General features: G+C 54.0%; 1 protein-coding gene across 3 annotated transcripts in view; it reads left to right on the forward strand.

Moving 5' to 3' along the window:
* The window catches only part of MYO1B (myosin IB), a 142,233-nt gene extending 128,452 nt beyond the window's left edge, over positions 1–13,781 (forward strand). For all 3 annotated transcript variants that reach the window (XM_079782782.1, XM_079782783.1, XM_079782781.1), the window contains 7 exons: positions 1,367–1,441; positions 2,811–2,945; positions 3,642–3,748; positions 7,506–7,638; positions 7,984–8,136; positions 9,741–9,868; positions 12,444–13,781. In XM_079782782.1, the coding sequence (XP_079638908.1) occupies positions 1,367–1,441; positions 2,811–2,945; positions 3,642–3,748; positions 7,506–7,638; positions 7,984–8,136; positions 9,741–9,868; positions 12,444–12,567 (855 nt within the window). In that variant the 3' untranslated portion in view covers positions 12,568–13,781. The remainder of the gene's footprint in view (positions 1–1,366; positions 1,442–2,810; positions 2,946–3,641; positions 3,749–7,505; positions 7,639–7,983; positions 8,137–9,740; positions 9,869–12,443) is intronic.
* The last annotated feature ends 11,206 nt before the right edge of the window (positions 13,782–24,987 follow it).

Consider the following 24,987-nt stretch of genomic DNA (forward strand, 5'->3'; position numbering starts at 1 on the left):
AGGATGTGTGTCCCGAAACCTCACTTTAACCTGAAAGTCCCTGCATTCCTACACTGTTATAATTCCGGGAGTCATTTTTCTTGTCCTTGTCCCTTGTAAGTTTGAGATTTGAAATGGTTACGAATCTAGCAACTCCACGGCCGAAAGAGAAATGGGCATCAGTCACGTAGGCGATGACTAGAAGGACGACTGCCTACGTGGTGTGTGGGAGGGTGTGTACCCCTCAGTGCGGTGCAGGCGTGGAGAGGGGGCCTGGCCCTCCCATCCCCACAGGGACCAGGCTGGCCACCGGGGCGAGAGACGGAGCAGGGGGAGGTGGGGTGGCCCGTGGGGCCTCCTGCAGCTTGGAGCGTGCGATTCTCTTCTGAGGGCAGCGAGCGGAGGGCAGCGAGCGCTACTCGGGGCGACCCCATCCTCGTCATGTGGGGATGGGCCCGCTGTTGCTGGACCTGAGGACATTGGTAAGAGGAACTTGCCCTCTGAGCTCCTGTGGAAAGTTCTTAATTTAAAGACGCATGTAAAACATTTTTCTACAAACTGAATTTGGTGAGCAGGTCGCTCATTCCTGGTGGAGAAATACTTTAAGCGTGCAGTTAAACCCAGAAAACTAGAAACGAAAGAAAAAGGTACATATAGTGCCTGAATTATTCAAGTTGGCTAATATCTTGCTAAATTCTAACTCTCCCATTTATAGCTAAAGGATAATAAATAGCTTATTTTCCCCTCCATTTCAAAATTTAACTGTATTGTTCATGCATTCAGCCAACACCTGGCGCGGGTGTCTTGTTAGACATTAGCCTACAACGTAAATACAGCAGGAGGGCAGGGAGAGAAGAGGGCTGTAATGTGACGTCCTCAGCGCAGCGGCAGTACCCGCAGGAAGATGGGTGGGGGTGGGGATGAGGGAAAATCAATGCAGTGAAATGGAAGACAGGGCTAGTTCAGATCTAATTCCGTTCTTATTTGTTGTACCATCCATTTCCAGCTCCGTACGCATGGCTTTTGGAAATGGCAGTGTAGTTCTTCAGGCCTTCTTTCCCCTTTTAAGAGCAATTTGAAATGAAAATCGCCTTGTGTCCTCTCTTCCTGAAGCGTGCTTTGGTCTGGGATGCGTTTGCCGCTACAAAAGGGCCTGTAAAATGTTTCTCATCGAATCGTCAGGTTTCTGAACAATTAGTTAAAAGGGTTTAAAATACCGAAACGCCAGCATTGCCACGGGCATGTCTGCATTCCGCTTCCTCTGACCTAACGCTGGGCTCGGGGTGCGCCCTGTCCCCTCCATCCAGAGGCACCTGCTCGCGTGGAGTAGACGCGCAGCCTCCGTGGCGGCCGGGCCCCGCTGACCCCCATCTGCTTCCCCCCGCAGGTGCGCCGGGAGTACAGGAAGTTCTTCAGAGCCAACGCGGGGAAGAAAATCTACGAGTTCACCATTCAGAGGATTGTAAGTCTGCGTTCTGCCTGGGGCTCCTGGGCGTCCGGGGGCCGCGCGCTAACAGCACCGGCTGTCACCGGCGCCTCCCGGGCCGCGCTCCGTCCTCGCGGTCCCACGGCGCGGTGGCCTCCCCCCTCCGCTCGCGCCCAGCAGCATCGTCTCGGGAGAGCTGTCCGCGGCCCACGTGTAGTTAATAGGATGTCATTGTTTAGATAAAATGTTCTTATTTGACGGGGAGGGCACACTTTGGGGGAACACGAGCTCGGGAAAGTCAGGTGTCTTAGTGCAGGCTGCTCTGACCACAGCCCGCAGGCCGGGCGGCTGGAAGGATCAGCACCTGCTGCTCGCAGACCTGGAGGCGGGCACCGAGGGCGGGCGGGCACTGAGGGCTTCCGAGGGCAGGCTGTGGGCTGTGGCGATGGCAGCGGGGAGGAGAGGGAAGCCGCTCCCTCCCGTCTCTTCTGATCAGGGCGCCAGGCCCATCACGGGAGCTCTAGCCTCGTGGCCTGCGGCCTCTAACCCTCATTACCTCCAGAGGCCCCGTCTCCTGGTGCCTTCCTGTGGGGAGTAGGGTTTCAACACGGGAGTTTGGGGGATACTAAGGTCTTGCCCTACTGGACTGCCCTGAGCTGCCTCAGGCCAGGCTGGCCAGCGAGCAGCGGGGAGCGGGGTGCAGGGGAGAGGGCTCTGGCAGGGCCCAGCCGACCAGATGGGCCTGGAGTCCCTGTGCCGGCGGAGGTGAGCGCAGCGAGCAGGGCGGGCTCCGGGCCGCGGGCCCTGCCTCTCACAGGGGAGCGATGTGAGCGAGCGCCTCACTCCAGGGCCTCGGTTCGTTCTCGGGGGATCACGGCGCCGAGCTCGTGAGCGCTGGAGGGCTAACTCGGGGTGATGGCCTGACGCCCTCGGCGCCGGCCCCGCTGGAGGACCGGCGGGCGGTGCTGTCCACGGGACTGGAAGGTGCAGGTGGCTTATGTCTGCGGTGCCATGGCAGCCGCCAGCCGCGTGGCCACACGGGGCTCTGGAGCCCTCGACGTGCCACCTGTGGCTGAGGAGCTGGCTCATTTACTTCGCTTTGTTTTCATTAAAATTTACGTAGAGCTAGCCGCGTGATAGCACAGCGCTCGGGTGTTAGCTGGGGTCAGCATCACTGTTCCTATTGGGACGAGAGTCCGTGTTCTTTCGTCTTCGCCGGTGCGGGGAGCTCAGGTCCCCGCGGCCCGCACGGGGATGGAGTCGAGACGTCACGTTCCCGAGGTTCCGGGCCTGACACTTACTTGCCCGGTCCCGGCAGAGGCTGCTCCATTCGATCCGATTTGTGAAAAACAAGGACTTTCCTGGTATTTCGCTCATCTGGCATTTCCTGTCCAACCCAATGCAGATGCAAAAGTACTTCCTGGACATGAAAAGCACGATGCCCTCCTTGTCTCCCGTCGACAAGAACTGGCCGCCCCGGCCTTACCTGTTCTTGGATTCCGCTCACAAGGAGCTGAAGAGGATTTTCCACTTGTGGAGGGTAAAAAGCACCTTCTTTTCTGGAGACTTCTTCCCGCATGTCCTGTGTGTCTGAGAAGTGAATGTTTGCACCTCTGCCTCTAGCCGGAGGGAGCTGTTGGAGGATGGGGGTGGGCGGGGGGGGGGGGAGTGTTTTATTTTTGTGCCGGGGACCGGGCGTGGCTCCCGTGGGAAGTCCGGGAACAGCAGCTGTGCCCGAGGGTCTCCTCTTGTCCAGGGAAGGGGTGTGCGTGGCTGTTCGCCTTTCCCGTTCAGATTCCACTTGCCTTAAAGCGGTTCAGGTTTTTGTGGTTTTCACCCTCTCTGAAGGAATGATACTGGAGGAGAAAGGAGTAATAACCTGCGAACATCTCCGCACGATGCGGGTGAATCCTGTCAGCTCCGAGTTTACATGGTGGTTTTCCTACCGCGGGTCTCTAGGAGGGGGCGGCCTCGGGACTGGGGGGCAGGGACCGCCGTCGCAGGGAGCAGACGGTGAGAGGCGAGGCCGGCCCGCGGGACTCTCCTGTGTGCGGAGGGAGTGTCCCCAGCCGGCACTGTGAGCGGAAACCGACAGGGAAGGCCGCACTGAGGCTTTTCAATGCAGAGTTCATTCACGTTTATTCTCGCCGTATTAACTGGACTTCCTGCAGGTGAGGATGAGGGATGACCTGCTTGTACAGGGATGTCTTACTTCTCTTCTCTTCCGGTCCCGCAGTGTAAGAAGTACAGGGACCAGTTCACAGACCAGCAGAAGCTTATCTATGAGGAGAAGCTGGAGGCCAGCGAGCTCTTCAAGGACAAGAAGGCGCTGTACCCCTCGAGGTAGGGGCTGTGCGTCACTCACAGCAGTCAGCATTCCACAGACTTCTCAGCTGTTTGCAGGCCTTTGCTAGTACAGATTTCGGTGCTACATGGGAGGGGGTTTTTAAATATATATTTTACTGATTTTTTACAGAGAGGAAAGGAGAGGGATAGAGAGTTAGAAACATCGATGAGAGAGAAACATCGATCAGCTGCCTCCTGCACACCCCCCGACTGGGGATGTGCCCGCAACCAAGGTACATGCCCTTGACCGGAATCGAACCTGGGACCCTTCAGTCCGCAGGCCGACGCTCTGTCCACTGAGCCAAACCGGTTAGGGCATGAGAGCTTTTTTAATTTTATGCATTATTTTACGAGCAGCGGGGTACAAATAACAAACACTTGGGAGCAATGGCTGTTTCTTGCCTTTATTCCATTGGCATTACCTCGAACACTTCACTAAACCAGTGGTCGGCAAACTCATCAGTCCACAGAGCCAAATATCAACAGCACAACGATTGAAATTTCTTTTGAGAGCCAAATTTTTTAAACTTAAACTTCTTCTAACGCCACTTCTTCAAAATAGACTCGCCCAGGCCAGCCCAGGCCGTGGTATTTTGTGTAAGAGCCACACTCAAGGGGCCAAAGAGCTGCATGTGGCTCGCGAGCCGCGGTTTGCCGACCACTGCATTAAACAATTAGAAGTCACATCCGGCTGCCGTGGCTCGGTGGTTAGCGTCAGCCTATGAACCTGAGGTCATGGTGTGACTCCAGGTCGGGGCACATGCCCTAGTTGCGTGCTCGGTCCCCAATGGGGGGCGTGCAGGAGGCAGCCCATCCATGTTTCTCTCCTCCCTTCCTCTCTGAAATTAATAAAAACATTGGAAAAATAATAATAATTAGAAGCCACTTTTTAAAATAAAAATTGTAGAGGCTACTAAGGTAAGTTTGCATTGTAAGTTCCTGTTACGCTTCTGTAGTTTTCAGAGTCTAGCCCAATGTCTGTTGGACATTTACCGTCGTCACCGTTCCCGAGTTCCTACTTTAATTAACGAGCTGGGTCAGAATTCGTGTTTAAGAGCCATGAAAAGAGCGAGCCAGCATACACTTTCTGAGCGCTGCTCGGCCGCTAGCCTGTGGGGGCCCCCGGGCTGCTGACCCCACGGGCACGGCTTCCGAGGCCCGTGCAGCGAGTTCAGTTCCTTCGTTGTGGGCACCAACTTCCCAATAAAGGAAGGCGTACCCATGGCAGGCTCGTCAGAAATTCCTACGTCCCCCCGAGTTCACCATTTCCCCAAGAATTCCCACCTCCTTTTCATCTGGCATTTATGAAAAAAATGGATTGGACAGTTTCAAGCCAAATGTGTAACATCTTTTAGTTTCCCCCGAAGAATGGCCTAGAAATTTAAGTGCATTATATGCTAAATGCACTCACATGTACCACATATGGTACATCTGTGTTCTCTGTGTCTCCACGCACGTTTGAAAGCGCTTCCTTTCAGGGGATTAAAAGACCAGAAGTCGCCAGACTCACTTGGTTTCAATGTTTGAAGGGACACAGCTTCCTTGGGGAGCCGGTCTGGCGGCTCGGGGTGGTAGGTACTCTTCTAAGTCAAACAGGGTGACTCGATCCCCAGGCGGCCGGGCGGCCTGCTGTACGCAGCGTATGCAGGCGGGAGCATCGTGTCTCTGCTTTCTCCAGCAGCTCGTTTTATGTAGCTTCTCCTTTATATTTTTAACATGCAGAGTAGCCTTCTTAATTAACATTCCCTGTGGATGACTCTTAGCTGGAGGGGGAAAAATGCATTCTTGAAGAAACCAGTTCAAAGGCTCTTAGCACTTTTTATTATTAAAAGCACATTTGAATGTGAACAACAAAAATGTTAACAACGTTAAGACAAATTTGGGGGGGGGCGGGGTATCACCCACGGCAGTCGGGGTGGGATGATTGGCCCTCCCCCCGCTGTGAAGGACAGCCCATGGCTGTCGGCCTCTTCCATCCGGGTGTCCCCTCCCTCGCCTCCACTGTGTGAAGCTCACTCGGCCCACGGGTGTCGGCCTTGTCCGTCCTGGGAGCTGTGAAACTGACCACCGACACAGATTTTTCTTCCCCATCCTCCACCCACAGCACAAGCCTTTACAGTGGTATTTGCAAATTGCCAGAACTTTCCAGCTCAGAATGAAGCTGTAGGGTTTTGTTGGTGTGCTTGTGCGTCTTTGAAGAAGCTGCCCTGAGCGTGTCCCCCAGCAGGTCTCGAGGGAAATGGTGTCTTAGCGTGTGTGCACGATCACGCCTCTGTGGGAAGCACTCTGTTTGAAAGAAAATTGCTCCGGTTCTGAATGTTACGTGGCCACTTCTGTCCATTTAGGGGCACCTCTTAGGAGGAGAGGCCTGATTTTTCTTTCATGTGGTGCCTCTTGGAGCCAGAATTTCCTGATAATATCACCTGCTCTATAGTTGTCTTCTAAGACCTATTGCTCTGGCCCTATTCTCCACCGAAGGTTACTGATTTTCTTACTCTGCAAGAAAATGGGTTTTTTCGCCCTAACCGGTTTGGCTCAGTGGATAGAGCGTCGGTCTTCGGACTCAAGGGTCCCAGGTTCGATTCCGGTCAAGGGCATGTACCTTGGTTGCTGGCACATCCCCAGTGGGGGGTGTGCAGGAGGCAGCTGATCGATGTTTCTCTCTCATCGATGTTTCTAGCTCTCTATCCCTCTCCCTTCCTCTCTGTAAAAAAATCAATAAAATACATTTTTTTTAAAAAAGAAAAGAAAATGGGCTTTTTCCTTGGATCAGGTGATGGTGACGTTTGTGCTCTGTGTTCCGTTGCTGTGTGTTGTTTAAAGGGATTAATAACCCTTTGTGGGCGGCTGTTACCTTGATAGTCACAGATCAGAGGAACTGCCTTCCCTTCAGGTAAGGCCCTGCACTTGGGTCCTGGGTCATTCATGTGAGTGATTTTCACCTCGATTGTTCCATGCGATAAGATTTTATCAAAGTCCTGCCTACCAAATGCCAGGATCACATCAAAAATATATTTGAGCTCTGCTGGTGTTGCTCAGTGGTTGGGCATTGATCCATGAACCAAGAGGTCACTGGTTGATTCCTGGTCCGGGTATATGCTCAGGTTGTGGGCTCGATCTCCAGTGGGGGGCGTGCAATGATGTTTTTCTCTCATCGATGTTTCTATCTCTTTCTTTCCCTTCTTCTCTCTCTAAAAAAAAAAGTCAGTAAAAACATTTAAATATATACACTGAATGGCCAGATTATTATGATCTCTGAACACATAATAATCTGGCCACTCAGTATATATATGTATCTTAGAGTATATATATGTATATATATATATATATATATATATGTTAGAGACCCGGTGCATGAATTTGTGCATGGGTGGGGTCCGGCCTGCCTGCTGGTCGAACTCCTGGTCGAGGGGACAATTTGCATATTAGCCTTTTATTATATAGGATATACACAGAGTGGCCAGATTATTATGTGTTCAGAGATCATAATGATCTGGCCACTCAGTGTATACGTGTGTGTGTGTGTGTGTGTGTGTGTGTGTGTGTGTGTGTGTGTATTTGAAATCGGTTTAAGGCTCTATTTCCAGTTTACATTAGTATTGAGGACAGATGCAAACACAACGTATAAAACAAGTTTACTTTCTATGGAGCCGTCAGACCCTCTTAGGAGTCAGCTGCCTGTTGTCTTGTCCAGCAGTACTTCCACCTGACCCCGTGTCTGATGGGAGGGGTTTGTTTTTTTCTTTCTCTTTAGTGTTGGCCAGCCATTCCAAGGGGCTTACCTGGAAATCAACAAGAACCCCAAGTATAAGAAGCTCAAAGATGCCATTGACGAAAAGATCATCATTGCGGAGGTCGTCAACAAAATCAACCGTGCGAACGGGAAGGTAAACGCTCCCCCTGCGGGCTGTGGGCCGCGTCTGCCGGCCGGGATGGCCTCTGTCCTCGTCCGAATGCTAAAATTTTCGCTTCACTTTCCCAGCCGAGTGGCTGTGCGGGGCGTTGTCTCCCCCTGCCTTCCAGGTTCGGAGGCATTTGTACCTGTGGATGGAATGTCTTGAATTAAAATGTCTTGCCTGTGCTTCATGTGTTCTCGGTTCGCATAGGCGTGCCTGCCGAGGGGTATTGGGTGAAACATGCATTTCTGCAAATAACGAACGCTTTACTCTCACGGCCGTCGGGGGCATTTTCCATCTCCGGTTTTGCATCCTGCTTTGTTTTATTTCCTCCAGAGCACCTCCCGGATTTTCCTCTTAACAAACAACAACCTCCTCCTTGCCGATCAGAAGTCCGGCCAGATCAAGTCGGAGGTGCCCCTGGTGGACGTGACCAAAGTGTCCATGAGCTCGCAGAACGACGGCTTCTTCGCCATCCACCTCAAGGAGGTAAGGAGCCCGCCGCTGCCGGTGTGACCGGAAGGGTTCGGCCGCGGTCCGCTCTCTCGCCGTCGGGTTAACGTGCCCGGAACCTGAATGCCCCTGTTGCTCGAAGACCCCATGCTCTTCTTACTGACGGGGAAGTTTTGGCTGCATTCCCTCCTGGGGAGAATCTCAGGCTCGGAGTTTCAGGAACTGAATGAGCTGAATCGCTTAGCGACGTGCTGGCTGGAGCCACCGTCTGACCGAGTGGCTTTGGTCTGCGGCCGCTGCGCGGGGCATTGTTTTGAGAATGAACGGGTGGGACTGGGAAGAGGCTTCAAACGCTGCGCCCTCCTGTGGTTTCATCCACATGCCGACTTAGTAAACGTCTTGTTCATCTTCATTCTCGGGGCTTTGAAGTAAGAATGTGACTACGGTCACCTGCCTGAGAATTTGGACCTGGGAATATTCTATGTTCTGAGCTCTTAGCTGAACCAGGACCGTCCTGACTTGAACCCCTGGCCTCGGCCTCACTGACTTTGCCATGACCTTGGCCAGCCCTTTAGCGTCCCGTGCCCCCCTCATTCTTCCCCTCTTTACAACGGGAGGACAGCGGCACCTATTTCGTAGTGTTGTTCTAGGATTAAATGGAAAGTGCTTCCCCTAGGGCAGTGATGGCGAACCTCTGACACGCGTGTCAGTGCCATTTCTGATGACAAGCGGCCGCTGAGGCGGCCGCATGCCGAGGATGAAACATTTATGTTATTTAAACTATAAATATCGCGAAATAATGTTTTTTCCTCAAAGGGACACACTACCCGAGTTATGCTCAGTTTTTTGGCGAAGTTTGAAATACCAAGCTCAAAAGGTTGCCCATCACTACCCTAGGGCTTGCCCCCCAGGAAACAGTCACCAAATACACAGGCAGCCGACAGGCCTCACGTTCAGCGACACGCGTCTCGCTCACAGTGGCCTCGCCAGCGGAGTCTGACCTTGAGACAATCCCGTAGCCTCGTTCGGCCCGTTCCCTCAGCTGTGACTCTCAGCCTGGCGGCAGCAGGATCAGCCCGAGATGATCCGAGCCCCGGCCGCCCGTGAAGGCGGCGCTGCTGCCCAGGCCACAGCCCCGTTCAGCCAGGTCAGGGCTTGGGGGGGGGGGGCGCCAGCACCCCGTGTTTCAGACGCCCTCCAGGTGGGTCCCTCATGCAGCGAGCAGAGCCACGCCCGGGGATGTCTGTTGGGATTGTCATTGCTCTGACTTCTTTAAGCGAATCACCGGGGAGGGTTTAGGCAGCGCTTTGAGAGCGAGTGCCAGGTGAGGTCAGTGTTCGACCGGGAGCCGCCGCGGGTCCGTGCCCGGGCCTGCCGGGGGGCCAGCGGGTCTGCTTCCAGCCAGCTCCCGGGGGCCCTGAGGGCGCCTCCGCCCGTGGGACAGCTTTGGGGAGCACGGGGTAGGTCACCCCGCGGACGTGCTCGGAGCGGCGTGGGAGACGTACTGCTTCTGTCGCTCGTTTATTCGGGAGGATGCGCCCGAGCCGACGCTTAGAGAGACCGTGTGCTCGCTCAGCGGCCTGCGCGCTCCTGCCTCCTGCGCTGCCCTGCTCACCGTCCGGCCCCCTCTGTCCTCGCAGGGCTCCGAGGCGGCCAGCAAAGGGGACTTCCTCTTCAGCAGCGACCACCTGATCGAGATGGCCACCAAGCTGTACCGGACGACTCTCAGCCAGACCCGGCAGAAGCTGAACATCGAGATTTCCGATGAGTACGTGCATGCCTTCCCTGCACACCCCCGCGTGCTCCGGCTGCCTGGTTTTGGGGACGCGACCTGAGCTCACTCGTTTATGCAGCCCCCACTATAGAGTGCCCAGTGTGTGTCTGTCGTTGGTTCCAGATGACGGGTGGGCAGGGGGCGACCAGGCGCCTGCCTTCCTGCACCTGACATCCTGGCGGGAGAGGAAAACGTGCACCAATAGAATAACTTGGTGACGTGACGTTGGTTAGAGGGGAGCAGGCAAAGGGTCGGAGGGTGCTGGCTGTGGAGGTCAGGAAGGTCTCGCTTTAGTGGCACTTGTGTTGAGGCTGGAATCCAGGGGGCGAGCCAGGCAGCCGTCCGGGGAGCTGCCTCCAGGGGCGGCAGCAGGTGCCAAGGCCCTGAGACGGGGCGGACTCGGGGACAGAGTGAGATGAGAGAGGCAGGCCCGGCCCTGTGGAACTCGGGAGCTGAGGGGAGGAGCTGAGATTTCACGGAGGAGGATGGAAGCCACTGCAGGTCTGGAGTGAGGGGGGCGCGTGATCCGATTTGTTGGTTTCCAAGCTCGCTTTGCCTGTGGTGTGGAGAGTGACTGTAGGGAGACGAGAGTGGAGGCAGAGGAACGAGCTGGGAGCTCCTCTGAGCTGTCCTCGCTGAGGATGATGGGTGAGGAGGGTGTGGCTTAGGCTAGGGTGTGAGTGGGGGCTGTGAGCAATAGGTTTTGAGGGTAGTTTGAAGGGAAACGAGGCCTTATTAACAGATTGGGAGTTAGGTTTTGAACCCGAATGGTGATAACCATTCACTGCAGTAGAGGACACTGAGGAAAGAGGGGTTTGGGGGGGCCGGGGTGTGCCGTTTGGGTGTGCTGTATTTGAGATGCCTTTAGTTTCACGTGTTGATAACTAGTATTATAGAGTGAGCATTCCGTGTGGACGGGTGTAGTAGTGTTAAAACTGCCTGCACTTGAAATTTGCATTTTTCCTTGACATTAGGGCCCTAATTATAGAGACATTTTTTGCATGCAGGTTGGAGCACTCCCCCCCCAATTATTAAGTCTATCAATATGAGATCATTTGAATGAATTTGAGCCACCGTGTTGTTTGATACTTAATTTTTTTCAGTAGATTGCTTACTATTTGCTTATGTACTTTCTTCGCATTTATCATAATCATTTGCATAACCAGATTGTTCAGGAAATGATTTTATTTTCTAGTTAGGATTTTGCCAGCCTGTTCTGTTTCAGCTCTTTCTAAAAGTCTTTCTATAGGAAATTCACACCCATTCCTACCCCTGTGTAAGTCAGACATGGCCTCCTGGGTGTGTTAGCACTTACAGACCCTTATTCAGTATCTGTTCTCATTCTGCACCAAGAATGGTGCTTGGATCGGGTGGGAGATGGGCCGCTGTTTGTACTCTGCATTGGAAATGGCAGAGTGGACTAAAGGACGCTCTCGTTATCGAGTCCTTTCTCACACACTACTAGGAAAAAAGGTAACGGCTAGTTGGGTTCCAGTTCATCACAGCTTTAACCTGACGGCACCTGTTAGAGCAGCGGGCGCCAGCCTTTCGGACCTCACGGACCACCAGTGGTCTGCGGACCCCGGCTGGCGGCCGCTGTGTTGGAGCTCGAAGCTCCCTTCCATTGACATTTGTGACTGGGGCTGCTGGGCTCCGGGTGGGGGGACCGCTCCGCCCGCTGTCGGCGGGTCTGTGTCCCCGTGCGGAGCCCCTCGGGCGGGGGTGGAGAGCCCTGTGGTGGGCCGGCTGCATGGACCGGCTGGAGTCACAGCGGGCTTTACACCCCACAGCCGGGCCACACCGATTCCCTATTTTGAAACACATCCTTAGGCCAGAAAGAACAGCTAGCAGAGTGCGGGGGTGCGGCAAAGGCCGTGCAGGCAAATTGTGAGCAACCACAGTTTAGAAGCCCTGGTCTCTGGGCCTCCACTCCCTCTCTTTTCCTGAAATCCGTTACTTCATGTCTCAATTCGTTGGTAACTGAGTAGGGAACCCCCCTCCCCACCCCCAGTTTATATTTTTTGCAGCGCAGAAATGGAGAGGCGTGGAAAGTAGCCCATCGGTCTTTCCGTTCGAGACCTGGGAACGGTGTTCTTGACGCTGCTCCCCCTGGAGCCGTGGTCGGCAAACTGCGGCTCGCGAGCCACATGCGGCTCTTTGGCCCCTTGAGTGTGGCTCTTCCACAAAATACCACGGCCTGGGCGAGTCTATTTTGAAGAAGTGGCGTTAGAAGAAGTTTAAGTTTAAAAAATTTGGCTCTCAAAAGAAATGTCAATTGTTGTCCTGTTGACATTTGGCTCTGTTGACTAATGAGTTTGCCGACCACTGCCCTGGAGGGATGCGCTCAGGGCTGAGCCGGAGCTACAGCAGCGTGTGCCGCCTGCTGATGGGACCGTGTACACAGTGCTGATAGGACCCATGTACACAGTGCTGATAGGACCCATATGGGACCCATGTACACGGTGCTGACGGGAGGGGGGAGCTTGTCCAGATCAGGGGCCGTTGGGAAGCTGGAGCCAGGGGATCCCGGTGTTCCGTGTGAACGCTCACCTGCCTTGTCCTCCCCCAGGTTCCTGGTGCAGTTCCGACAGGACAAGGTGTGCGTGAAGTTCGTCCAGGGCAGCCAGAAAAACGGGAGCGTGCCCACGTGCAAGCGGAAAAACAACCGGCTCCTGGAAGTGGCGGTTCCTTAGCGGGCGCCCCCACCCCCCATCCCCATCCCCTCTGCTCGCACGGACTCGTTTCTTGTAATAGTGCAATTTGGTTTGGTTTGGTTTGGTTTGGTTTGGTTTGGTTTGGTTCGGGCTCATCGTATGTTTGGGAATTGTCCAAGGCCGATGCCCTTAGAGCCCCTTGGCGAAATAAAAACACTCGACTAATCGCTTTTTATTATGGGAATCGTTTTAACCCTGAGGGCGCACCTCCTGTGCGCGACCCCGGGACAGGACTGCAGCGGCCACCGTGTCCACGCCGTGTCCTCTGTTCAGCCACCGTGTTAGATCTGTGCACCCTAAGTCAGCGTAGTACTCATACATCACTAATGCATCTAAGACAGGAGGCGGTCTTCAGGACGGCTCGCTCACTCATCGGCTATTTATTGAACGCCTCCTCAGCGAGACTCTGTGCTCGATGGTATGGAGCGTCAGTGGGGATTTTTGTTGGTTTGCTTTTAAGGCCGTGGCATCCCGGCTGGTCGGTGCTGGCTTTGCCCGGGGCTGGGGGGGTTTGTGGAGACCAGAGCAGTCCCTGTGGCTGATGGGCAGCGTGATGCAGATCCCTGGTGTGGTTTTGACACTACGTCCTTCGAGAAGGGCTGGTCCTAGGGAGGAGAAATGTGCAGCTGGGTAACAGGCCTGCGCGTGCGAAAAGAGAAAACGGACGTTTGAACAGGGCTCCTCACTTGTTTCGACCTCTTGTCATTGCCTAGGAGACAGAGTCGTTCTTACTTTAGGACAAAAACGACCGAAGCTGCTCAGTAAGGCTCTATTTCCCGTTCCTGGTAGACGGCATGTCTGATCCTACAGAGGCAGGGTGTTGTTCCACACGAATCTGAGCAAGTCCTTTCTACAGCTGACAGAGAGGAGGGCCGGGGGCCTTTCAGATGGCGGCAACCGTTCTGTATGATGTGCAATAAGCATCCACGATCTTGGGGTTGTTTTTTTTTGGAAAGTTTTATTTATAAAGTACATTTTGTATGAGAGAGGTGATTGGTACAGGGGGCATATTTTAATCAAGGATCAAAACTGTGTTCACGTGCAGGACTTTTTTTTTTTCCTTTTTTCAAATTTACACTAAGGACTCATTTTGGAAGCTGCCTTTCAAACGTTGGAACCAAATTGTTTCTTATTTGGAGGATAATGTATATGCGATGGTCTGTTAAGTAATAAAACTGTTCTAATCGGTGCCATTTCCTGGGTCGCAGCTGTATTTTTGTATTCCGAGCTGTTTCCTCCGGCGTGTGTCAATGCCGTGTCGCACAGAAAGGCTTTGCCACCCAGACATTCTGTGTTCTCTGTGTCACTGAACTCCACTTGTCTTAGAAACCAGAAACGTCCATTGAAAGTGTTTTCTGGGGGTTGGTTTTGTGTGTGTTTTTTTCCTTTTTTGTGCCTAAAACTATTGCTCCTTACGACGTTCCCAGAGGCCTCTGTGTGTGTTGGTGCCGACACAGGAAGCCAGTACTTCCCTCGGCCTTCTCCAGCGTCTACCCAGAGTGCTAGGTTGATGGTTCCTCAAACAGGTGAGTAGAAATTTGGAGCCCGGAGGTGTTTTTATTTTATTTCATAATTTTACTGAATGGATTGGGGTGACATTGGTTAATCAAGTTATACAGGGTTCCGTGCACAATTCTATGGTACATCCGCTGTACACTGTGCTGTGTGTTCAACGCCCAAAGGCAAGTCTCCTCCCATCACCATTTATCCCCCCTTCACCCTCCGCCCCTTCCCTGTGGTCATCACCACACTGCTGTCTGCGTCTAGGAGGTTTGTTGTTGTTGTTTTTGCTTAATTTCTTCACCTTCTTCACCCAGCCCTCCAACCCCCTCCCCTCTGACAGCTGTCAGTCTGTCTCTCTGAGTCTGTTTCCATTTTGTGCATTAGATTCCACATTTTTAAATATATATATTTTTTAAAAAATATTTAATACATCACGCTGACCAGGTAGCTCACTTGGTTAGAGCATCATCTGGAAAACCAAGGTTGTGGGGTGGATCCCCTGTCAGGGCACAGACAGGAACCAACCAGTGAATGCAGACATAAGCGGAACGACACATGGATGTTTCTCTCTCTTCCCCTTCCTCTGTCTCTAAAACCAATAAAGAAAAAGAAACCAGTCTTCCAAGAAAATGTATCTCATGCATTCCCATTGTTCAAAATGCCAGGAAGTCCAAGAAGAGAGACCGTACACGCTCCATCTCGCCCGTTCCGCTTCCTCCCAGAAGTCACATGGTGTTTCGTTGCCTTTGCGTTGCTGTGTGCGTGTTTATCTGGGGAGATGGAAACGCAGCTTCCTGGCTTCCTTCTCTTCAGTAGACAAAGCGGGTGTGTTGCAGGCGTTGCTCTGCCTTCCTCACTCTCCGTTCTGTTGACAGTGGCACGGTCTCCTGTCGTCGGATGCGCTGCCGTGTCGTTAGCCAGGCCCCTGCCGTCCTCACCGGGCTGTGTGCTGATGGACGTCTAAGTCCTGGAGGGGGGGGAGCCCTATCCACGGGCCTCCCTGTTACATGTCCCCGGCACGTTATTTGCGGATCGTGCGTTCCGCTGATTCGCAGCAATGACAGTTAGAGTGACATGTTTTTCAGAGTTTATTTCCTATGAGAAACCATTTAATCTCAAACTTTGTGGTAAGTATTCTGCTCGGATTTAAAAATAACCTCTACAAAGTGGTTTTAAATGGGACTCTTTGGGCATATACAGCCTGGTACGTCACTGCAGTATTCAGTGGTTTCTGATCGTGAAGTTCATCCTGGGTGGGTTGTGACGAGCCTTGGTGGGAAAGGTTTCCTGAGCTTTAGCGAGAGAGCTTAAGCTTTCTTATGGACCAGGGTGAGGCCCGCCTCCTCGAGTCCCCTAAACAAGGCAGCGGGGGGAGAGCACCCCCAGTGCCGCCGAGGGAGCGTTCCTGGGGCCTCGGATGTCTGTGAGGTGCCCCCTCTCCATTCCGGAGGGAGCAAGCCAGCCATGAAGGGACAGGTGGCTGCTGAGAGCCGTCAGAGGTCTTCAGCGCGGAAGTGGAAGGTGAACCCTGGTTCAGTCCCCAGGTGAGAGGTGACGGCCCTCCAGAGGGACGGGGTCTTTGCTCTGTGGGAAGCCCTTCGCTTCACCGTTGGGGAAAGCAGGGCTCCGTCGACCTCGCTGGACAGGAGGAGGGAGCCGCACACTCCAGGGGTCCCCGAAATAGCAGCGTTTCCCCAAATGTCGCCAAGGCCACCTAGGTCACCGCCCGAAAGAAAACTCAATTGTCGCAAACACAACAACAAACCACGCCGACCCGGGGGCCTGCTCCTTCCCACGGAGTCGGCTTCTCCGCAGGGAGGTTGCAAATGGGCCCTTACAGCGGGTGCCCGGGACAGGCACGATCCTGCCCGCGAACCAAACCGCCAGCAAAGGTGGGGGGGGCGGCGGCTCTGATACACAGCGCTCGGCCCCCGGGTCTCCCCGGGGCGGTTCCCGTGCGCACCCACGCGGCCACCTCGCCCCCCCCCCCAGCTCCCGGGGCACCGGCTGCACCTGCCCGTGCTCCCGCCCCCACTGCCTGCCGAGCGGCCACGCATCCACGGGGCATGGCCCTGCTAGGGCGGGTGCGCACGGTACTCCTCAGCCCTGAGCTTCTGTCGCCGGCCTGCGAGGAGGGTTATATTGGTGGCGCCTCAGCGTCCTGGCCGCACAGATGAGGCTGGTGCGCAGCCCCCGGAGGAGCTTGTTGGGCTGGGCCTCCAGGCTCCTGTGAGAGCACTCACCGTCAGTGATGCCAAACCCGGGCGGGGCTGCCACGGCTGCAGTGTGGCTGGCGCAGGCGGGCTTGACTTTGACTTCCGTCCACCTCCAGGCAGGAAAGGGCCTGGACGTGCCCTCCAGGAGCCGGGTCTCAGGCTTGCCTCGCACAGCCTCGGGGCAGTAAGTCGGACGCGGTGTTCAGATGGAAGACCTTCAGCTCGAGGTCGAAGACCGTGGCTGACCCCCCAAGTCGCGGGGTGTGTCTGTAACGGCACCGCACCAGGGCCCAGAGTGCTGAGCGTCGGGCTCAGTCCTCCACGTTGAGGATGTGGCTAACGTCTAGGAGGATAAGTGGCTTTTTATCACGCCATTTGAAGACTCAGTGAGAACGCCTACGTTCATGTAATTGAGTACAATTATGATCACGAGAGCGGGGTTTAAAATTCCTTTAGGCTCAGTATAATGGACAACCGTGTTTTGGCTTTTTATCTGCTCTTTTCCATGTAGAGGTGAGGCACCGGGTTCTAAGATGCTCCAGCAACCAGCGCGCCTAAACGGTGGCGTTGGAGGGAAGGACTGGTGAATTCCTTGGTGTGCCCATTGAGGTCTCCCAGGCGGCGTGGTGGTCAGCGCCTGTCTGTAAGCTGGGCGTGGGGTTTCCCTGCTCTGCGGTTCTCGGGGTCACTCCTGGTTCTCAGGGTCACTCCTGGGTCTCAGGGTCACTCTGTAGAAGACGGATCTTCCTGTGGGAAAAACAGCGGGGAGATTTCCTGTTAGTAGTTGGTGTCCCCCCTGAGGGTCGGCTCTGTGGACCTCATGGCAGCAGGTCCCTCGTGGGCTCCTTCATCCCCGCGTGCGGTTGGCTCCGCGCCGGCCGGCGTGGCTCCGCTGGCACCTTCCCCGGCCTCTCCGGCTCCCCTTCCGGTGGCTGCTCCGGTGGCTGCTCCGTGGCAGTTGTTTGGAGTTGGTTTCCTCCAGGTCTTGGAACTGCTGGCCTCGCTCTCTGCGTTGGAGGGCGTTTCAGAGTCTGGAGTTAATCACCGCGCAGCGCCAGCCACCGCCCGCCCCTCCTCCTCCTCCTCCTCCTCCTCGTTAGCTGCTTCTGCTGCTGGCAGGGAGACCACACCCGCTCAGTGCCTTCAAGTCGGCATAATCTAACTTTGAAACCAAGGAAAAGGGTCTCGGAACTTAATTCCCTGTTTACCCGAAGGCCTGGCGGCGCTGAGAGGAAGACGCACAGCCACCCGCCGCCTTACCATCGTGCTCGTCTTGAATGGTTTTGCTCCGGTTTTGAGATAATGGACCGAGAACATCGTATAGTTTTGGGTGTGCAATATAATGACTTGACGTATGTGTGTGTTATAAACATGATAGCCAGAATGAGTAGTCAAGAGCCATCACACCACATAATTACAATTTCCTCTTGTGATGAGAACGTTAAAGATTGCTCTCTTAGATCACTTCACTTATTTTATACCTGCCCCCTGACTTTCCTTTTTTCTTTTCATTTTTCTATTCTTTCTCCCATCTTTCTATCCTTCCTTTCTCTCACCAATTAATGGATCTGGCACCTCCTTTAAAAAATGTTTTCAACTTTGTTTATATTGTTGATACTATTACAGATGTCCCCATCCCCCCAGCCCACCTCCACCCAGCCCCGCCCCCCTCCCTCTGGCCATCACCACACCGCTGTCTGTCTGTGGGTGATGTGTGTGTGTGCTTCGGCTAATCCTTCACCTTCTTCCATCCAGTCCCCTAACCCCTCCCTCTGACAGCTGTCAGTCTGTTTTATGTGTCCCTGCCTCCGTTTCTATTTCGTTCATCTGTTTATTTGGTTCATTAGATTACACGTTTTTAATGATATACACATCAGAAATGTACCTATCGAAGGATTTTTACAAAGTGAACACACCTGTGCAACTCGCACCCAAAACAAGATACACCCCAAAGATAGCTCCCAGAAATCCCTTCTCCATCCCAGTCATAATCCCCACACAAGTAACTTTTCTAGTACCATATATTAATTTTGCTCCCTACTTATTATAGATATAATAATAATAAAAGAGTAATATGCTAATTATACCAGATGTCCTTCCGGACGACCTTCCAGACGAAGCCGGGGCTGCGAGGGAAGCCTGGGTCCCGGGTGCCAGAGGGAAGCCGGTGCGGGCAGCCGGGGGAATCGGGCCTCTAGTGTAGTGTGTGTATATATATATATATATATATAAAATAGAATCATAAAGTATACACTCTTCTTGGCCTTCCTCATCCAACATTACACTGTGAAAGTCATCCCCTTTGTTGCAGGGGACTAGAGTCTATCCCAGGGGTCCTCAAACTTTTTAAACAGGGGGCCAATTCACTGTCCCTCAGACCGCTGGAGGGCCGGACTATAGTTTAAAAAAAAACTAGGAACAAATTCCTATGCACACTGCACATATCTTATTTTGAAGTAAAAAAACAAAACGGCAAAAACGCCCGCATGTGGCCCGCGGGCCGCAGTTTGAGGACGCCTGGTCTGTCTGTAATAATCCCCGTGGGCGGCTACAATCTTGTAATCACTGCCCTGTTGCTCGGGCGCCTCTGCAGATGCTGCTGCGCACGTTCCCGCGTCTCCTGGTGACCACACACCTGCTGCCTCTGTACCTGGGAGTGGACTGCTGGGCCCTAGAGGGGCAGGGGGTCCGCTTTAGTCGAGTCTCTCAGTCCGACTTCCGAGGCCGCGAGTCTGACACGCTGGGGGGCCCGGGGGCCCCGCGTCCTGGCCCCACCTGGGCCGGTCAGCCTGTCACGGTTTGGTCCTTTGGGTGGACTGGACTTTAATTGCTGCTCCCGATGGCGGGGGAGCTGGGTCGCCTTTCCAGCTCTGGCCGCTGGCGTATCGCGTGTGAAGGTCCCGTTCAAGTACTTCACCGTTTTCATGTTTCAGTTGGAGTCGTGGCTCTCTTTATTTTTTCACTTGAAGTTCTACTTCGGGGACGAGGCCTTCCTCGGAGGTGCGTGGCCTGTGTCCTCCCCCGGCCTCTGGCGCCTTTTCCTCTCTCCCCGGGTCTCGGTGCACAGGTGGTCCATGTTTGTGTAGCCCCGTTTGCCAGCTCTGTCCTACGGTTAGTACTTGGTGTTTCCTGTTTCAGAAATGTTTGTTTACTCGAGGTCAAGAAGATCATCTGCCTGTGGTTTCTTTTAGAAGCTTTATATTTAGCTCTCCAGTCTCCTGGGGTTGATTTGGGGGAGCGGGCGTTGTGTAAAGCTGGGAGTCAAAACAAGTTTTTTCCCTAAGTGGACATCGGGGGACCCGCACCTTCTGCTGAGAAGACCATCCCTGCCCCGCGGCACTGGGCCTGCGCTCACTTCTGTTCCTTGTCTGTCTGTGTGCTGACACACTGTGTTGAGTATTAGGGCTTCGTAACACGTTAGCGCTCCTGCGCTAGGAGGAGGAGGATTAAGACGAAGAAATACACATCGCGGGTGTTTGGGGTAACAATAGCTCATCAGAGTTCTAAATCTACGAACAAAATCAGCCCCTTTTTCAGCCGCAGGGATTTGGGCTCGAATTCTAGTGGGATCATAAGGGCGGGTGGGGGGAGTATTAAATGTTGCCTTGAAATAAATTAACTTCTAATTTGATGTGCCCTTTTGTACTGTTATAGATGTTTGTACTATATAAAAGGGTTTTGCAAGTTGATTGCTCCGTGGTGTCTATATTGCTAGTTATCCGCATGTGACGTCATCCCTAGAGTTGTCATAAAATGACGTCCGGTATCAGTGCCTGCCGATGGTTTGCTTTTAGGGGAGGCCGTTTCCCTCTCGGACTCCGTGTCTGGAGGGGAGAGGCCCGATGGCGTTCCCAGTTCTCTCACAGTTTCCTTACTGTCTCAGCTGCAGGTCGTGGGCGATGATCATAGCTTATCGTGGAGGCCAGACGGTGCTGGAAGTGGAGTCTGTGTCTTTGTTTGGTGTCTCTAGTCCCACGCTTTCTTCTCCACGAAATGGATCTGTAATCGCTCCCAAGTCATCGCCGATCCACTCTGTGTGCAGTCCTGAGCGAGTGAAATTCAGGACTGCCTTTTCTACAGTGGTCACTGCCAACTCCGTTCTCCTGCAGTTGACATTGCATTTGAGAGGAACAGTCCCATCAGGCATTGCATAGCCTGGTGGCAGTTACACTGAAGGCACACACAGTTCTTCTTCATGAGGAGAGCAAATTGTAGGCAAAGGAGAATGTACTTAACATTCATTTCACATGCAACAATAATAATTTCCTGGGAAGATACACGTGTCTGTAAGTCAGATAGGAAATAAGTTAGTGTCGGTCTGAGCTCATACACAGAGGGAGAGGGTTGTTGAGTCATTGCAAAGCAGAAAATGCACATTTTCCTCCATTGAGGAACCTGAAAGTAGTCCTTCAGGTCCATATTCACCTTCTTTGTTTCAGTAACAATGTCTCTGGTGATACTGCCTTTCTATTGTTTCTTAAATCCTAACTTCTAAAAGGGATAGTGTCATATTTAAGCAAAGTAATCAAGATTCCTTCTGATAGCCCCTAAAAGTGACCTGAAGAATGAATTTGCTAAAGTTTGTAAACAGTTTTTTTTTTTGTTTGTTTGTTTTAATTGATTTCAGAGAGGAAGGGAGAGGGGGAGAGAGAAACATCCATGATGAGAGAGAATCATTGATCAGCTGCCTTCTGCACGCCCCCTACTGGGGATCGAGCCCACAACCTGGGCATGTGCCCTTGACCGTATTCAAACCCGGGACCCTTCAGTCTGCAGGCCAACGCTCTATCCACTGAGCCACACCGGCCAGGGCTGTTAACAGGTTTTAAAGTAGAAGCTCAGAGAAGGCGGGACTGTCCGTTAGGCAGGGACTCAGCCCTGTTATATTCACGTGAAACCACCTGATGCTTTCCGACGGGGGGCAATCCGTCAGTTCGACCCAGGCGACCGACCCAGCATTTGGGGGATCAAGTTCGAAAAGGGTTTTGCACGTGCACTGCCGCCAGACATGCCATTTCCCCGGGGGGGGAGAGCACCCCAAGCGGAGCGTCACTCGTAGAACCTGCGTGGCTGCACAGCGACGGAGAGGACGGTGCTCGTGGGTGTCCTGGTGTTGGTTTTCGTTGGAAAACCCTCTGGCTGTAACGGGGCCGGGTTCTGTGCCTGGGCATCGTGCCCAGACTCGGCACAGACGATGGCAGCGGTCGGGGGATGGATGGCACCGTCGGCTCCCCGTCTCTGACCGGGCGGAGGCCGTTTCCTCCCAGCCGCCTGCGCTGCCTGCCCGGCTGGACCTGGACCTGGACCTGAACCTGAACCTGATCAGTAGATGCATCTGGTCACGCTGAGTGACAAGCGCTTGGAGACTGTGGCTGAGAATTATCCAAGGGCAAGGAAGCCCACCCCCCGATTTGTTCTTCCTGCTAGAATCCCCCCAAACCCAGCCCCTCTCCCCCAGATGGGATGCCATGGGTGGTGTCTGGAACTGCCTAAACCAGCGGTCGGCAAACTCATTAGTCAGCAGAGCCAAATACCAACAGGACAACCATTGACATTCCTTTGGAGAGCCAAATTTTTTAAACTTAAACTTCTTCTAACGCCACTTCTTCAAAACAGACTCGCCCAGGCCGTGGTGTTTTGTGGAAGAGCCACACGCAAGGGGCCAAAGAGCCGCACGTGGCTCGCGAGCCGCAGTTTGCCGACCCCGGGCCTAAACCTTACCGGACACACAGCCTGTCTGGAAGCATTCCTTTCACACGTGTGGTTTGACACGTACAGGAACAGGCCCCATTCGCGTCCCTGCCTAAAGCTGCCCTTTCGGGGGGGGCACCCGGGCTAATTGGGGCACTCAGTGCCCGTCCGCTCTGCCCGTCCTCACCACTCAGAAGCCGTCGGTAGTCACGTGGTTGCCACTCGCCCTCACACAGACCCACCTTGGACCCTTCGTCTCGGCGGCCACCACTTCGGGGTTTCACTCTGTTTGCCACTGAGGCAGGGTGCCTTCTGGGAACGCGAGCTGCTTTATGTTGAGGGAGGAGACCGTTTGCCATCGAGTCCTCCTGGGAGGGGATCGAGGCACAAGCTTTCAATGGCTGTGTCTCCACTGGCGTTTCCCCTGCGGCTGGTACAGTGCCTCCAGACCAGACCCGGTCCCCGTGGGCAGTCCGGCTCTTAGGCTTCCGTTGGCAAACCTTGCCCTGGCTGTATCCCTAGACAGAAATGCCACGCGCACACTGCCGTCCCAGCGACGGGACCGGAGACTCCGCGAAGGTTGCCGTCGGGGTTCAGAAGGGGATGCTGAGGGTGGAGAGTGCGTGGAGAAAGGCGCTTGCTGCTCCTGCCTGGGAAGGAGGGGACTTTCCCTGGACCTGATGGGATCTCAAGAATACCACCGAGGCAGGGTGAAGGGGTTGTACCTGTTTGGGTGGCTCCCTACGTTTTGTAGGATGAACACCCCTTGTTCGTCGTTTTGTGAACAACGGCACCACCGTGGTCATGCTTCTAGCATCTTTCGATCGAGCAAACGCATCGTTTTATAAGGGCGTGCCTTAAGCACGTTGGCGTTAGCCACAGCCCGCCTCAACACAAATGTGAAATGGAATGATACGTGTTTGTAGTCGTTAGTACCGTCAGCGAGGCTTGGTGCATGTGGACGCGTGGGCCTTTTGCAGAAACGCCAGCGTCTGGGAATTGTCCTCCTGTCTCCCGATCTCGCACTTTATAGATAAGGAAAGTCGGGGCTCAGGCTCAGGGATTGGCCCGGGGTTTTACGGTCTGTGGCAGACCTGGAATGCCATCTGGTTTTGCCACTCCCTTAGGGAGATTAGGAAAAAATGTCCAAACGCATGAATGTCCACTTATGAGTTCACAGTGGTGGGTGTTCATGGAAGATGCCACAATACAAACAATGTGATCATTTTGATTAAAACTGGCAGTGCCCGGCCCAGAGTAACTGTTCAATAAAAAGAGCGGAGAGAAGCGCGACTTCTTTCCCACAGTTAACCCTCTTCTCCTCTGCGCAGTCCCGGGCCCTTAATCCCGTAATCGTGGAGCGTTCGTTGTCCTCGTTCACTCAAGTTCAACAATTGAATGTTCAGGCCTGCTTTTCCCAACTTTCTTTATTTACACTCATTCCGTGCGCGCTCTGTCCCTCTCCCCACCACCCCTGGCTTTGGATAACAGCTTCACGGGGCTCCCCAGGCCTGTGACCCCCACACACACACACCCGGCAGAGGACGGACACAGGTGGACGGCTCTCACTTGCCAGGCGGGTGTTTCAGAAAGAAACCTTCTTATGGCCCCACGGGAAGTAACGTCCATATGAACACTTCCGTTCCCCCCGGTCTGCGTCCTCGCTTTCTGGTATTACAGGAGCTGGCTCTAAGCTCATGGAGCCGGTATAGAGCCCCAATCCAAATTGTATCTTTAATGCCATTAGCATGAGCCATCCTGCCGCACGAACACGCTTCGGGACAAGTTTGCGCCCGTGTCCGTGAACGTGTTCCGTGAGTCCCGCTGGGCTCGCTTTCTGTGGAGAAGAGCTTCGTGTCGGTGGAGCCGGCGGGATTCCGAGGCTGCTGTCCTGGATCCGGCCTCCTGCAGGCCAGCCGGGGCTTCTGACCCCCCACCCCGCCAGGGAAGCGGAGAGAACCTACCTCAGCACCTGAACAAATGCAGGCACCTAGGCCTTTACCTCCTGGGGAGTGGTGGTGTTAGGGTTATCTGAGAGTGACCGTGTGCATTTAAGTCTGTATGAGGCTATAGGCATTTCAGTTTGTTTTTTTTAAAGAACAATTGTGGTCCTAGCCAGTTTGGCTCAGTGGATAGAGCATCGGCCTGCGGACTGAAGGGTCCCAGGTTCGATTCCAGGTCAGGGCACATGCCTGGGTTGTGGGCTCGATCCCCAGTCGGGGGCGTGCAGGAGGCAACCCATCAGTGATTCTCATCATTGATGTGTCTTATCTCTCTCCCTCTCTCTCCCTCTCTGATCAATACAAATATATATTTTTTAAAACTTCAGCTGTAACTTCACCTTGTTCTCTTCGGAGGCAGGTCCCGCCCCGGCTGCCTGCGTCAGGGTGACCAGCAGCTTGGAACCAGCCTCTGAGCCACACGCCGTGCTCTTCCAGGCGACGGGCTCAGTTCGCTTCGGGGCCCTGCATGCTGCAGCCGCTCCAGTGAGCGACGAGCCGGGACACAGACACGCTCTTGGAAAGGCAGTTTAGAGTGAGACAGTGAGAAACAACGTTTACAAAAACGCTGCGCCTTTCAGAACACGCCACAGGCAGGCATGTCTGTTATCCCCCCAGGGATAGAGTGTTGTCACGGGGCACATGATTTTTAAAAAAGAAGTAAGTGCGGCTTCCTCGGTTGCCTCCCTCTTGTTCTCAATCCTCTGATGAAATACTTCCGTTCAGAAGAACATTAGGATGATGTGATCAGATCTGCTTTCTGCAAACAAGACTGGCCACAGCGACGGAAGTATTTTCCCAGCCACTGGACTGGGGCAGGGGGGTGGGGGGGTGGACTGGTCTCAACATCGGGAGCCTGTCCTCGGCACTCGGGGTGGATGGCAGCGAGCAGAGCGGGCCAGGCTGCCGGCAGGCAGGCCGCGGCTGGGCTCCGGATGGTCTGGAACCCACCCTGCCCTGGCCCCGAAGGAGAAGCACTCGCATTCGCA

This window comes from Cnephaeus nilssonii, assembly GCF_951640355.1.
Source record: "Cnephaeus nilssonii genome assembly, chromosome: 10".
In the NCBI taxonomy this organism is placed as follows: Eukaryota; Metazoa; Chordata; class Mammalia; order Chiroptera; family Vespertilionidae; genus Cnephaeus; species Cnephaeus nilssonii.